The 15,341-nt window shown below is 41.8% G+C and overlaps 1 protein-coding gene across 5 annotated transcripts in view; it reads right to left on the bottom strand.

Moving 5' to 3' along the window:
* Positions 1–2,833: 2,833 nt before the first annotated feature.
* Positions 2,834–15,341, bottom strand: part of CLTCL1 (clathrin heavy chain like 1) — a 35,396-nt gene continuing 22,888 nt past the window's right edge. The window contains exons 18-34 of one of the 5 annotated variants that reach the window (XM_041410083.1): positions 14,755–14,877; positions 14,114–14,259; positions 13,406–13,589; positions 13,032–13,224; positions 12,380–12,537; positions 12,120–12,284; positions 11,877–11,984; positions 11,394–11,561; positions 11,162–11,311; positions 10,216–10,347; positions 9,786–9,896; positions 9,069–9,239; positions 8,195–8,416; positions 7,459–7,479; positions 5,176–5,251; positions 4,690–4,773; positions 2,834–4,172 (exon numbers count right to left, since the gene is read on the bottom strand). In XM_041410083.1, coding sequence (XP_041266017.1) covers positions 4,057–4,172; positions 4,690–4,773; positions 5,176–5,251; positions 7,459–7,479; positions 8,195–8,416; positions 9,069–9,239; positions 9,786–9,896; positions 10,216–10,347; positions 11,162–11,311; positions 11,394–11,561; positions 11,877–11,984; positions 12,120–12,284; positions 12,380–12,537; positions 13,032–13,224; positions 13,406–13,589; positions 14,114–14,259; positions 14,755–14,877 — 2,328 coding nt within the window. In that variant the 3' untranslated portion in view covers positions 2,834–4,056. The other 4 variants (XM_041410079.1, XM_041410081.1, XM_041410080.1 and 1 more) reach the window with 4 other exon arrangements.

The raw sequence follows: 15,341 nt of genomic DNA, 5'->3' as shown, positions 1-15,341 counted from the left end.
AGGATCTGTCTGTACCTTTGGAAAGGTGCCCACAGAAAATGCACAATATTGAAAAATGAGAAAGCTAGACTAGTGACAAACTCTCTGGAGGTTGGACACCTGCTGAAGTAGATGGTGCACAATAATGGCTCCAGATCCATTAAACTGGACTGGTGCACCTGCAGGTTGCTATAGCAAGGCTCATTCACTTGGCAAACCACAACCTAAGTACACACCACCGTCACAGAGCACTCTGGTATTGTCAAGCATTTTCCAGCTGTATGTCCTTATGTGGAAACAAATGAGATTGAAGCAGCCTTGGGGTACTCTGTAAAGCAAAAAAGGAAATACCGTCAGCTTAGAACCAAGTGCAAAGCCAAACCGTTTACAGCAGAACAGAAGGGACCCAGAAAGACTGCAAGAAGCTTTACAGATGAGAAATAACACTGTTGTAAGGTAATGCATACACTTGATAAACTGCTTGTTATGAGAACCTGGAACATACAGTGGGTACCTGTCCCAAGATTTGCAAGAGTTCTGGCCTCATTTTTTTTCAGCAGATTGAAAAGCTGTCATGCTGATTCAGTCACACTAAGAATTTCTCAGAGGCCAAGTCCTAGCCTGCCAATTAGGATATCACACATCCAAGCATAAGCATTAATTACAAGCACTTGACAGTTAGCTTTGCCAAAGTACTAAAGTTACTCACACTCATTTGAGTAAGCATCTGGGGTTTGTTTATCAGTTTTAGAGTTCAATAAATCAAGGAAATTTCTTGGATTTTGAGTAACTGCTGCTAGATTTGTTAAAGGGGAAAAACAAAAAGTTGTTCCTTGTTTCCCATAGCCCAATTAAGGATCCTGTTGTGCTGGAAGTGCCAGCTCTCAGCGCTGCATCTGCTAAAAGACTATTAAAGCAGAATTAGGTTTTTGACCCTGCAGTTACTACTGTCTTTACTGTATCATGCCTATTATTTGCACAAACTTCAACAGACTTCATCTGCCTAGAATTTTTATTTTTTAAGGAGCTAAGTTACTCCAGATAATTTCCTTCTGCTATCCTACCATTTAAGTATAGAGTCCTAAAAAGGGGGGAAGGGAAATAAGTCTTGTAAAATACCACACCATTACATGAAATAAGAAACAGGACTTACCCCAGCCACGCATTCCTCCTGAACTCCTCTTGTGAATTGCTTGTCTCCTCTGATGCCAGATCTGTATATGCCCAAGGTCTGACAGACCAGGGAAGATTCCCCTAAGGTCTGACAAATACCACGAGCCATTACACAGAAGGAGATCCGTACTCTGTTTTTCTCACAGTGAAAGCATGAGGCAGCAAAAGCCTGTATGTGGTCTCAAGCAAGTTACCCTCTGATGTAAGCCTGGAAGTTGGTCTCCAGATGCTGCAGGCTGCAGCAAGTTCTGCATGAGCACATCATTCTACAGGACAGCCCCAGCCCTCTGTCACTGGGGTGGGAATCAGCAAGAAGCTTAGCTTAAAGCAGATTCTCAGCAAAACAAGCTTATCCAAGTTTTCAAAAACTTGGACATCACAAATTCATGAAATGAAGTAAATCCTTCACCTAACCCCTAAAAGAGGAGTTATTTCCTGCTGTGAATGACTTCACTTTCAGAGAAGCAGTGAAGTACCTTGGTATACAAGGCTTTGTTCCACATTTTAGATACAGCTGCACTGTATTGGCAGGGAGTCTGTTTTGAATGCTAGATCACAAAATTTATAAAAGCCATTTTACTTAGCAAGAGCTTAAATACCAAGAGAGTAACTAAAGCAAGACTGTTGATCAGAGCTGGCAGCTTTGCTTTCCTTGAGAGCTCAGTCACTCCTGTAATTAGATTTCCAGACTGAGGCTATTAAGGATCCCCAGGCTACCTCAATTCTCTTACAGTCAGGAGCTGTTCCAGTATTTGATCTAGCACTTCACTGTGTTCCACCATTGGCTTGCACTTGCTGCTATAAAGTAAGAACCCATTTTTAAGTTGACAGGTTGGAAAGTCATATTAATCCTAGAGCTGGTCTTCAGTTCCAGCTGACTTACCCCAATTTATTTCAACTGAAAAGGAACTGGTTACAAAATACAAGTACTATTTTCCTGGAAAATGGTAAGCTACCTGGCTAATTCCTGCAATGAGTAAGTCTGGACAGAGCGGAGATTTGCCTGAACTCATTAGCTGCTCAGCATTTCAAGCTGAGCTGTGAGTGCTGATCAGTACAAAGTTGAGGTTAGCATGTTACAGCAACACTTGGGGTATTCTGGCATCTATCAGGAAGGAGGGCTGCATCCCTTGCCAGTGCTGTCATGGTGTGGTGACCAAGGAGGCAATACACTCAATTAAAATGAAACACACACAATTAAAATTGTGCCAAAGCAGTCTGCTGTTACTGATTCCACAACCCTGACAATCTCCACTGGTTTGCATTAAAAGGTGTTTTGCCCTGTTCAAAGTGGGACTGTATGAAAGGGTACAGCTTACAAAAACCACTGCTATGCTGATGAATCTCAGCAGAGAAGACTCACTCTCTCATTGCAGCACCTCACTCCACACAGGACTGAAACTTTCCCAGCCCCATGAATGAAAGCATGAGAACATGTGACTGCCTCCTGCAGCACGCCCTCCCCATGTGACAGCGTGTGCTGATGTGTCTGGTGAAGAGACCACAACTCCCTTTACGTTACTTACTAGGCCTTCCCTGGTACGTGCCTTGGCACAAGTCTCCCTTTTCCTGCCTGGCATGCTCAGTTGTCAGATTAAGAAACCTGATGCTATGAGTGGCAGTGTGTTACTACCAGTCAGTCCCCACACCCAAGACAGTAAGACTAGAACCACACGGTGGATACTGCAGTTTTACATTTATAATTGAACTTTTATAATATTCAAGATTAGCACAAGATTCATAACCATAAATTATACATTGTTATCTAAGTACATAAAACGTTAATGATACATGTATTTGAAGTGGCACAAAATAATAATATATCCCTGTTGGCATTCTCAAAGGAAGAGGCGGGTGATGGACACGCTGTTGATCCTACTGCAGCATAGCAGAACTGAGTCAGTGCACCCTGGTCACTCAGGTGGTGCTGACTCTGCCCACCAGACAGGGTCAGAACATGGTGTGGCAGGAAGCCAATGCCAGAATCAGTTAAAGGTGCAAATAAAAAGTCAGGATTATGGCCCTCCCAACTGCCTCAATATGGTAGCAGTACGTCCCCGTCCCCAACCCTGACGCTGTGCTCTTGCATCTCCAGTGCTTTGGCAGCCCGTGCACACTCCCATGTTCTCTTGCCACACACAGCTGAGGTTTGTTTTAGTACCATTTAACGTCAATAAGTAACATGCTCTCTTCTTGTTAAACAAAAAGGATCTGGGAAGTATTTGCTCTCTGGCATGAGAAGATTTATTTTCTTCAAGTCTCAGATCTACTCCAGAAAATAGAGAACAGACTCCAACAGTATTGAACCCCAACAGCATTCAACTCCAACAACATTATTGTCCAGAAAAGGAAACTTTCCCAATATTCCTCTAAACATTCAGAGCACAAATATTAGAAAAGCCCATTTTCTTTTGCACATAAGAATGCAAATAAAATGGGGTGGTCAGATGTACACAAGCTTTCAACAATTCATTATTAAAGAGATGTTTCACTGAATTGTTAACAACCCTGCTACCTCAGTAGCTTCAGCTAAAGCTTTAACAACTTGGTGCCAGGCAATTTCCCAGCTGCCTTCAATGGGCTTTTCAAAAGAAAGAAAATTATGCTCTCTTCCCCCTGGCCTCAAGTAGTTATTGCTATATGAGTTAGTGAAATAGTGCCTTAACTTCAGACAAGAGTCTCACAATGTCATTAACAAAAGCTGCCTTTCAGAGGTTGAAATGTAACCGGACAATAATCAATAAATAACAGTAACAGGCATCCTGCTGAAGTCTCCTCACTGAGCTGGGCAGCAAGTGTGTTCAGCCAACAGAAGGTCATCTGTGCCTTGTACACTTCTTGAAGAAGTTAAAAAGGGACGGGAAGAAAGAGAACAGAGACAGTGAAGGTCTGTCAGAGAGCTAGTTACATATTGAAACCATAAACAGGCGGCTGGGTGAATCCTGGTGCTGTGTATCCATATGGGAAGTTTGCCTGGGGAGGTACTGCACTGGGGCCTGCTGTTAACATCAACTGCTGGCCTATGAAAGTATGAGACAAAAAGAAAGTTAGTTTAAGATCCCAACTTTCCCTAATGCTAGCTGTACAGTGTGATAGGACTATTAAGCTTTAGCTAAAAATCAGCCCCTGTGCAAGCACACACCAGCAAGTCACACTATTCCCCAGCATGTGCCATGGAGAAGGCACCCATGCCGTCTGCTCTTGCTACTAGGAAGCTACAAACAGCAAGGCAGGATGCAGGGGGAAGATTAATATCTACTGATCTTGAGGTCATAATAAACATGTCTTGTTTTGAAGAGACCATACTGAAAGCCAAACTGGTACTATTTAACCCATGCATGGTCAAATCTAGAGAATAAAGCAAGTCAAGCAAATAGTAAGGTCTGTTAGGTCTCACAGTCTGGAGGGTGCTGCAAAAGGTCTGAATACACCTTGACATATTTGTTTTCATCACTAGGCCCACACATGCCTCATGCATCTGTTAAATTCAGGTTAACATTTATATCAGACAGTGAACCAGTCACATCCTTCCCTTACCAGACATTTCTAGGTGCTTGTTAGCAGAATGCCTCTTCAGAAGGGCTTCTAAAATAGCATCACACTTGAAGACAGCCATGGTGGCTGTACATGTCTTAAAATGCGTGAGCTAAAAAGACAGTCTGCCTTTCTACTTGGAAGAGCAGAAAGCAGACACATTCCTCAGACAGGAATCAGAAGAGGAATTTTCATGCTGTAGAAGTTATTCCTGGGATTGGCAACACTCTGGTATCCCCTGTCCTATTACCATACTGAAACATGATTCCTAAAGTAGAGATCTGAGCCAAGTAAGAGGAGCAACACTTTAGTGTGAAGAGTAGAAGTACTGTAAGATGTCACTTCAACAACTTACACAGTTCATTGAGCAGAGACAACCATTTCAATTACTATCTAGTTGAAACCAGTTTTCTTGGATACAACATAATCATGTAAGCTGCCTCCACAGAGACAGACCAGAGTGACAACAGGTAATCAATTAAAACCTACCAAATACTATTGGAGTGGGTTCAGCTACTTGTTCCTCTTCTTTTCTTAGGCTTTCAGAAGCATCAAGTTTATCCACCTACATTGAAGTGAACAGGAGATTTATGAAGGCCTTGTCTAGGAATTGCACCATTGTGTGAAGTTTTACATGCCTGGTACTTAGCTATCAAGTGCTCCTTTTTAGTCCAAGTTGGAGACTACTGAAGTCTGCCTATTCCCAGCAAGCTCTGTTGTAAAACTGACTTCCCAAATCTTTTAGGTGTATTGCAGTAAGCAGCAGCTCTCAAATGCAGATGAGGTACTCATTACCTTCAAAGGAAGCATTTTTTGGGGCCTTATTCTAGTCACTGCTAACTATGACCCAGAACTCAAACCCAACAGAGCATCCATCATCTCAAATAGGCCTAATCTACATTTACCTATTAAACTGCAATTCCTCTCCCCTTCAGTGACACTTCACAGATATTTGCAAATATTCCAGGCCCGTGAAGTTTGATCTCATCTAAGACTACAGTCTAACCTGGCTGCAAGATACTGGTTTAACTGTAGTGGTATTCACAAAGACTTCTAGGGGAAACTCTAGAACCATCATGGAAAGTGGCCTAGTAGTATCAGCTTTATACAGATCTCAGTGCTGTGCCACATAAAGCTCTGTTCATCCTAAACAAATTTGTGGAAGCACCACAGTAATGCAGGAGCCCCAAGCACAGCTTCAGATTGTGGGTATGGAGGGCAATCTGACAAGCAACAGTACTCTCCTTCTCAGGTTTAACAAGTTGTATCTTCCAGAAGAGAACCACTGAGACTGAAGACTACAAGGCATAAAGGTCACACAACTTCACGTGCTGGTACAGGCAGTACTAACATTCTGGGCAAATCTACATTTAGCCCAATGCTGTATTTCAGCTGTTCCTCATCCTCCTTTCCCACTGCATCGTGTCTGAGAACTGCTTCAACAGGGATCTCTGTTAAACTTTAGAGATGTTATCCAGATATGGTGTTTAACAGTTTCCTCAACGTTGTGAAGTTTGCAACTCAAATTGAAAACCTGAGTGGCAAGCAGGTCGTTTACTGGTTCATTTACAGCTGTCAGCCTAAGAGCTCTCCAGCATAACACTAAATATTGGTGTTAAAAATGCTATCCAAATGACTATGGATCAAAGCAACTGACAGCTACCCATTTCCAACTATCTGTCCTGCTCTATTTATCCCCAGCCTCGGCTGTCTTGGGTTTGCCTTGCCCTGGGGCTGTCCTACAGTGACTCCGGCCAGCAGCACAGTCCTGCCCTCAGCTGGGCAAACAGCGGGAATGCCGAAGGCAGCCATCCCCAACACGGGAAAGCCAGATCACATTGGCTCTGCTGCCTAGAATTGGTTCAAAAGATTTCCAGGTGAGTGTCATTATACTCTGTGTGCCTGACTCCTTCTGGGACAGAGGCTATTCTGTGCTTTAACATTTTTTTTAATGCAGAAAAGACAGATAAGCTCTGGAAGATGTACACACCCCACCAAAACTAGTCTATTCTTTTGTGCTTTTGAAGTTAGTTACATGACAATTTTAGACATACCACATTTATAAAGCCCATTCTCCAATTTCATGTTTTGCAGTTAATTCAACAGACTAAATTAGTTTCACTGTAAACCACTTCACCATGCAGATTTTCCTTCTGGCAAGTTATCCCATATTTAGTACACATGATTACTTGTAAATCCAACCAGCAGTTTAAGATAAATGATTTCAGACCTAAACCTCACATGGAAGAGTTCAGGTAAACTTGTGTGGCAAGTTTCTCCTGAGTGAAATATGAGTTGGAGATGTTTAAGATCTGTGCAAGTACTTTCATCATACCAACAGGCAAGAAGTTTACAGAAGCTTCATGGCACTATACAAACTCACCATCATGCCTGAATTATGGCACACTTTAGTAATTTACAGTGTAAAAAGCAATCTGCCCTTGGAACACATCCTGTTACATGGCAACTGCTTGTCTTTGTTCATGAACAGCATCCTCCCTGCCACAAAATATCTAATACAGTGAAAAGGAGCCCAAAGTAAAGCCTCCTCAAGCACTTTTTTTTGTGTCCCATGGAGAGGAGAAGAGTCTGGTTGGATTTTCAAGTCGCTTGTGAATAGTTATCCTTTTAGCATTAGAAAGTGAACAGGAAATGAGTTAGAGCTAAATTACACTGCTCTTCTGGCAGAAGCTACAGCTAGATTCCTGTAAAAGAAACCTAGGATATTGAGGGACACAAATAAACACAGAGAGTTTGAAATCAGAGTGTCACCTTATAGAACAGTCCATCAACCTGCAAGAAAATTCAGAGGGGAATACTTAACATGACTTATTAGAAGCAACCTGAAGCAGTCACTTTTACATTCCTCATTTTAATGAAGTTCTTCACTATGATGTCCTATGCAATCCTACAGCCTTCCAAGGCAGAATCTTAGCTTAGTATCTTTGAGCTATTTGAGACAAGCATTTCAGGACCACACATGATCAGAATCTCTTCTCCCTCAGTTGAGGACCAGCTCTTAGTATCAGTATTCTGCAAACAGACTTATGAATCTAAAGTTCTGTTTTCCATTTAAAAAAACCAAACACCTTCAGCAGTCTACTCCTATGGCTGATATAGGAAAAATGTGCACTATTAGTTACTCAAAAGCCCTATGCTCTTTTTAATCTAGGAAACAAGGGGACTTTACTTTCATAGTCACAAAAAGATAAAAGTGATATGTGTTATCCTCACCAAGTTTTCAGTTTATCAGCTATGGAGCTGTTGTGAGAAGCACAGTTGCTCATGTCTACTGTTAAAAGCAGAAGTTTAACTAGACCTCTTCAAGTGCCAAAGCACCTATTCATTAACTTTGCTAGCTAGCCTGGAGTGATGGAACCTACAGAACTTCAACACGACTTCCTCTGTAAGGAATGGTAATCCAAATATATGCAAAGAGCTCTGGTTTACATAATGCTAATCATACAGCAGACTGAAGTCTTAGCTCTTTAGACCATGCAATACTCACTTTGGTAAGGTACTCTCTCATCACTTGGATGAAATAAGGCATTGCAAAGTCCATGATATTATGTCTCCATGCCAACTCAAGGACCACATCTGGGTGCAGCAAGTCATAGCATGTGAAAAGGCAGGCTGCAAAGCACTCCTGCTTGCCTTCTTCCAAGAACCACTGGAGCAGTTTCTCAGCCAGCTCTGCATCTTTGGACTCTGCAGCATACTGCATAGCATCCTACAGAAAAGAACAGTTAAGCTTGACCTTTGCCTGTCAACATCTTGCCCTACATCTTGCATCCATGCATGTTACTGCTAGCCAGATAAGCTGAGTACTTGGCATACCATGAAGTTAGTCTTTAACAACACCAGGCATGTTCTGTAGGAGGCAAGACACCACACACAACTTGGAGGTAAGCCAGATACTTTATTAACATAACAACACCAGGCATGTTCTGTAGGAGGCAAGACACCACACACAACAACTTGGAGGTAAGCCACATACTTTATTAACACCATCCAACAAGCTTCCTACAGACTATGCACAAACTGGCCTGTGAGAACTCACTACAGGCTCGAAGAGCATACCACCATAATGGCATTTCATCTGTACCCTTACAAAAGCCTGTGAGTTGAGGCCTATGGAGAATGTTCCATACTGATATAGGTAACTGTACAGACATCAATGATTGATAGAGACACATCCCCAGATACATTATGACAACATTAGGACAACATTATGAAATTAGATTTAAGACATGTATTTGAAATTGCAACAACTTCTGCTTTAAGAGTCTTTCCTTCAAGTGAAGGACTACTAATTAAAGCTTCAGATTTGAAACTAACAAACACTCAGTATCCAGGAGATTTATGCAGTGCCATTAACTCACCTTATACAGACGGTCTTTCTTGCACAGCTCCACACTCTGTTTCCAGCGGTTGTTACCCTTGTACAAGTACGCTGCAATACGCCTAAACTCAATTAGTTCATGCTTTTCCAGACGCTGAGCCAATGTTATGTTATCAAAGTTGTCATAGGCATCAATGGAAGCTCTCAAACCCTGTTTGAGAGAGAGTTGTTACACGTGCTTCCAGATGGCAGTTGGTGAGAACTAGAGTAGAGAAGCATCTAATCATAGTGCACAAGTGTTTCAGTCCTGCCAGCTGGATGTTGATACTGTGGCTACAACTGATTTACCTGAGTGTTTCATGCACCTCCCCAAAGGATACTTTCTAACAAAGCAAGATGTTAACTTGGTCACACCAGCTCCAGACAGAAGAGCTAGTTACCATAAAAAGACAAAGAATGTCTTCAAATAGCAGCCAATGGGGCCAGAAGTAAATTTATTTACAGAAGTGCTGTCCCACTGAGTACACACCTGATACTGACCTTTGTGAGGTCTGCTCTGAGAAAAACATCTGTGGCACCTGCTTTTTTGCAAATCATTGACATCTCAAGACTCCTGCCTGCTAAGGACCTGACTGCACACCCTCTCTCTGTTATACTGGAGAATTGTTATCTTCTTCTCAAGGACATTACTGTGTCAGCAGCTTTTTTGTGAAGAGGACCATCCCTCAGGCTTAGCAATCTGTTTTCTGGGGCTCACCTGGAAATCTTCCTCTTCTGTTAAAAGGTTGTTTAGAGCTTCGTTAACTCCTTTGTTGTTGTGGTTCTGGACTGAACGCAGGTACGGCTTTACTAGAAAGAGCTGATTAACCTGGAAAGAAGATGTTTCCAATACAAGATTAAGTATAGCAATCCTGACACTGCACTTGTTACTACAAGAGTTTGTGCTTATTGTTAAAACTCTTCAGACAAGGTATCTTGCATTGCCAGGAGTAAAATATGAGTCTCCAAGGCCAGTTATGCAACTCTTCTGCATTTCCCCTATCAAGCCAGGACTGGGCTGCTCCTCGGTCCTTTATACCGATGGCAAAGCTACCCAACAGATGTCAACTCTGTTTTTCAGCCAGAGTCTGGAGTATCTTAACTTGAGCAAGAGGACTCTTTGTTGATCGACGCCCTCCCAAACTCACCTTTGAGAAAAAGTTGACTGTCCTGGTGTGGTCCAGTCGTGGAGATAATACAAGCAGGAGATCATTGATCAGCAGAGGTTTGTAGTCTAAGTAGAACTGCAAGGCTTTGTAGTACAGCTCCACATTGGCCACCTGCATGATCAGATACTAGTTAGTACTATAAACAGAAGTAAGCCTAAGGTGCTTAGTCCAGACCCCTTAACTCAGCACAAAGCTTATGCGACTAATACTAAACAACAGCCTGTTTCCTTCCAGAGGTCAGAAGTTTCACACTTACACAGAATTCTTGTTCAATCTTATGACTGCTTCCAGACAGTGAAATCATGGGCTACCAGGGGCATTAGTAACCAATTCTAACCCATCCACTGAAGAGCTTCTGGCACAGGCAGCCACGACAGTTAATATGACCATTTGCCGACTTCTGAAGCCAGTGAAGACTGTAGCCTTAAAAAGTCTTAAAATTGTTTCCTTGAAATCCCCAAGAGCAGTAAGGGTGCACTCAGTCTTAAATCTTGTTTAAACTATTCCTCAACTCACTATTCTCTGCTGTACTCATGGGACTGCCCACCACACTTCTCACACCAAAACAGCTGGAAACATATGCAGAAATCTTCCAAGACCAGTTACAGCCTCAGACTAAAACAGCAGTCAGCTCAAAGGTAATAAGGAGGTTAGGCCTCTTGCTTGTGACTTATGATCCTGCACAGCCTCTGAAAACATTCTGTGCTAGCTGCTGCCACTCAACAGAATGTGCTGCAGAGCATAAAAGAAATAGTGTAAGACCAAATTAATTGTGTTAAACTGATTGGAAGTTGTTTGAAGTACAGCAGAAAAACTGAATAGTAGCTCAAGCAAACTGTTTTCTAAACAGCAATTCTGTTGTGCATTTTTGCCTCTGTCCTGAAAGAAGCTTTCAGAACTTTGCTTCAGTTACAAAGTTACTTACCTTAGCAATTATGTCTTTAAACTGGCCTTCTTTCCAGGCATCAGTGGGATGATTCATCATAGTAATTATTGCATTGTCATACTCCTCATACTTGTCATACAGGAATACAAGTTCTGCCCAGAGATGAGCCTGTTCTGCAGCTCTGAGCACCTAATAAGAAAAACAAAAAAATGCACCAGGTTTGATTCACTGGCAGCTTCCCACCTTCACTTGCAGCTACCTTACTGCATACCTTTGGAATATTAACTCTAGACCAGAAAAGCTCCAGATGTTCCCTCATTTTCTGAGGCTTGAATTTGGAGTATAAGATGGCAAGTTCAGTAAACATCCCCATGTGAGCACGCTCTAGGCCCAGAGCAGCTTCCAAAAGGGCAATGAGGTCTTCAAAGTAGCCACGATCCTGGATGATAGGAAAATAAGGATTAAAAAGATTGCTAAAACACCTATTTACTTAAATACAACATGATTTGACTTTCTCTACATCGAAAGTGCTTAGATTTTGATTCCAATGAGGTCAGAGAATTATAAAAGAAGGCACAAATGGAAACTATTACCTCCATTTACTACAGAAAAAACACACGTTGCAACTAAGAAATTAAGATAGAGGAAAAATGAATTTAAATATTAGCTCCCAGGGTATATTTTATTTTCTATGACCATTTTATTAGCATTTTATTAGTATGCTGTACAAGTCTTCTAGAATATTAACAGTTACCTGATAGTAACTGATCAGCTCTTCAAGTTCATCAGCATGGATGACTATGTGTAAGCCACAGATTTGTGCCAAGCGGAATTCTTTTCCATCCACACAGGCAAAGCAGACCTGCCATGACAGTCAGCAAATAGTTAACAGTACAAAGCTTTATCAAACTTGAGGTTTACTAAGAGTTCCAAATAGGTATTTCCATAACATTTGTTCTAGAATTAAAATCTACTAAAACCAACAAGTTTAAGTTACCTCCTTCCAAGTCCTTGTGCTATTGGCTTTGCGGCCACTGTCCACTGCTGCCTGATACTCCCCAAGGTGCACCAAGGTAGATGCCAGGCGAGCAAAGTTGGATACGTTGTTATAGAGAAGTTTTGCTGCTTCATACATCCCCTCTTCGTAACAGCGATCACCAACCTGAAGGAGGAGTCCAAGGTAAACAAAGGCAGCAGCAAGAATGAGGGGTCAGCTAAGCAGCAAGTCACACCTGGAAACTGTGGATCAAGACGTACCTGTTGTATATGGGCATTATTAGGGCCACTAATAAACTCCTCCAGTTCTGATAGACGATTAGTTTTTGCCAAAGCAAAAATAAGTTCTGTCTCTACATAAGACTCTCTAGCCTTCTTCCTGGCCATCTGTAAGAACTTGACTAGGTCCTCCCAATTATCTGGAAGAGAGCAGAGATATGTAAGATCCTATGTTTAGTCATTCCATATTGTTTACCTTACCCACCTTAGGGACAGTTTTCACTAGCAGGCTCAAATCTCTCCTCTACCACGGCAATAAGCCATTTGCACTTGAGTTATGGAATTCCCTGTCAACACCAAGTCACCTTCAGGTAAGACTGGACTTCTTGCTACCATTCTGCAATCCAACTGGCAAACAATTCTGCCACATACAGCTAAATAAATACATTATACTTAGTGACACTTTAGATAACAGTCCAAATTATCTCCACGGAGAGGTCTATGTTTGGTGTAGCAAGACAATCTTGTTGACAGGAATCTCACTTAACATTGACTCATCCATTCCATGCACTGAAAATGCTTCCATTTTCTCTGAAACAGAATTCCTAAGCCTCAATAGTCCCTGATGCTCAATGTAAATACAATAACCTAGCTCACATCCAAGCAATCTGAAGTTGAAGATGCTTTGCCTTACCATTTCTATTAGCTGCCTGAACAACTTCCATGTAGGCAGATGGATCATCTGCCTTTATATAGGAGTCAATGGCTTCCTTCACCAAGTCCTTCTGGAGCTGTGCTCTGGCCAGTTGGCTCCACACTGCTGGTTCATTACATCTCTCTGCAAATTCATAAGCACGGTCTAAGTTGCCAATGTGCTCAATCAGTACCTGTTTGAAATTGAAGTTCCAAGTTAAAAATCTAAGTTTTGTAACACTGTCTCTTCTAACAGAACTCTTTCTTCAAGTGTATACACTGCTTTGTGTAAGCAATATGAAGCTAACTGCTCTTAGAATGGCCATTTCTGTCCAGGGAAGCATTCTACACCACCATGCAGGAACCACACCTCACCTGAATTGCTGAAGTATTGACATCAAATTTTCTGAATATAGCAAAGGCTTCCTCATATAGCTCATTACTGATGGCAATGTTTGCAATATCTGGGGCATCATAGTTATCCAGCCGATTGATGTATTCCATCACTCGGGTGCGGTCAGCCTTAATGGCAGTCAGGATCAGCAGATTCTGGAGATTCCTTTGGTTAACAGAAGGCATAGGCTATAAGCAGTGCACAGCAACACCTGCTTAAGTGACATGGATTGTACATGTGAAAAAATAAACCCACTTATTGCCACTAGAAACAACATTTCATCCCCAAATTGAGAACCACTGACACTTAGCTTCAAAAAGAATTTGCTTACCAGTATTAGTGTTCTCTGGTCTCAACACATCACTGCAAATTGCACAGTGTGAACTAGCTCTGTTCTTCAAGTACAAAGCACTCCAAATTCTAGCTTTTCACCTTATTATAAACACTGAAAGAGTGTTTAGGTCTTGCAAACAAGAGGCCCATGACAACCTGGATCATTCAGTATGCACAGTGTGAACTAGCTCTGTTCTTCAAGTACAAAGCACTCCAAATTCTAGCTTTTCACCTTATTATAAACACTGAAGAGTGTTTAGGTCTTGCAACCAAGAGGCCCATGATAACCTGGATCATTCACAACCTAAACAAAGGTACTGAATAGGCTAAACTTGAGGACAAAGCTCTCCTCTTACCTGTGTTCACTGAATACAGAATTATCCAAGACAATTTTTTCCAATAACTCAATCAGTTCATTTGGCAGATCAGCAGTCATGAAAGCTTTCACAGTTACAGAAACTTCCTCTGGATCTTGTGTCTCTGATAAAGCCGTTTGGACAACCTAGATTCAAAGGCAGGAAACTATTAAGTGTTTTCCCCAAATTAAGTATTTGTCCATTTGTCAAATTATTTGTCCACTGAACTATAAATTAAAGCTTCAGAATTTTGAGAGCATTAAATAAAGACAGCAAGAAACCGCTATTAGCTGTATTTTATACAGAAGTAAAATCACATCTTACATCTGTATGGGAAACAAATTCAGTAGAGGAAGGTCATTCTCCAGGACAGAAAAAGTATCTTACTGGTAGCTAAATCTTCTGACCACGAAGGTCATAATTAATACCTGTCACTTCAATTCTTACAAACTTCTATAGGGTGAGAGGGGGCTTTAAGGGACCTTGTGGGGGAAGAATGCTACTTTAATGCTCCATAATGTTTCTGAGACATCCTGAGGACTCCTAAGGGACCTTGTGGGGGAAGAATGCTACTTTAATGCTCCATGTTTCTGAGACATCCTGAGGTCTCTACATACTGGAAGTTGAGCCTTTTGCTGTACCTGGTCAATAAGCTGCCGCCTGAACGGGTTGTTTTCTTCCAGTACATTTGCCCAGAGCTCAGGGTCCTTCCTGCGCACCAGATAGCGAGCCTCGCTCTTAAACAGGGAGTTCTCATTGCACACCTGAAGGAGAAGTTACAATTATTGGCATTACTGTTAAGGCTCAGTACCACAAGACAGGTTTAGTTAGCTATGAACCAGACAGTCTAGAAGACTGACTAGAACTAATTTCTGACCAATGCTAAATGCCACAGACAAGCTCTTACCCAACCTCTCATCTGGAAGGCTCATGGAGAAGGTCTCTGGAAAAGCAGAATTTCTATAGCTTCTCTTGGTTTTGCCCAACACAAACACTCTGACTGTGGCTTCACAGTAACTATTTGCTTCTGGTTGAAGTGAAGACCTGCAGAAGCCTGAAGAACTTAAGTTTTAAATCTAAAAAGGGGAGCCACTTGGCTGGGCAGTGCTAAGTAGCGAACTGAGGAATGGTGCAGTTGTTAAAGGTAGAAGTAGGTTATGTATTTGGTGTCATTAGCTTTACACGTGTTTACGAGTGTTCAGAATAGCAAGTGCCTTGGATTCTCTTG

The sequence above is a fragment of the Onychostruthus taczanowskii genome, unplaced genomic scaffold (genome assembly GCF_017590055.1).
Source record: "Onychostruthus taczanowskii isolate IOZ18803 unplaced genomic scaffold, ASM1759005v1 scaffold32, whole genome shotgun sequence".
In the NCBI taxonomy this organism is placed as follows: domain Eukaryota; kingdom Metazoa; phylum Chordata; class Aves; order Passeriformes; family Passeridae; genus Onychostruthus; species Onychostruthus taczanowskii.
This window is presented reverse-complemented; position numbering and strand designations above follow the sequence as displayed.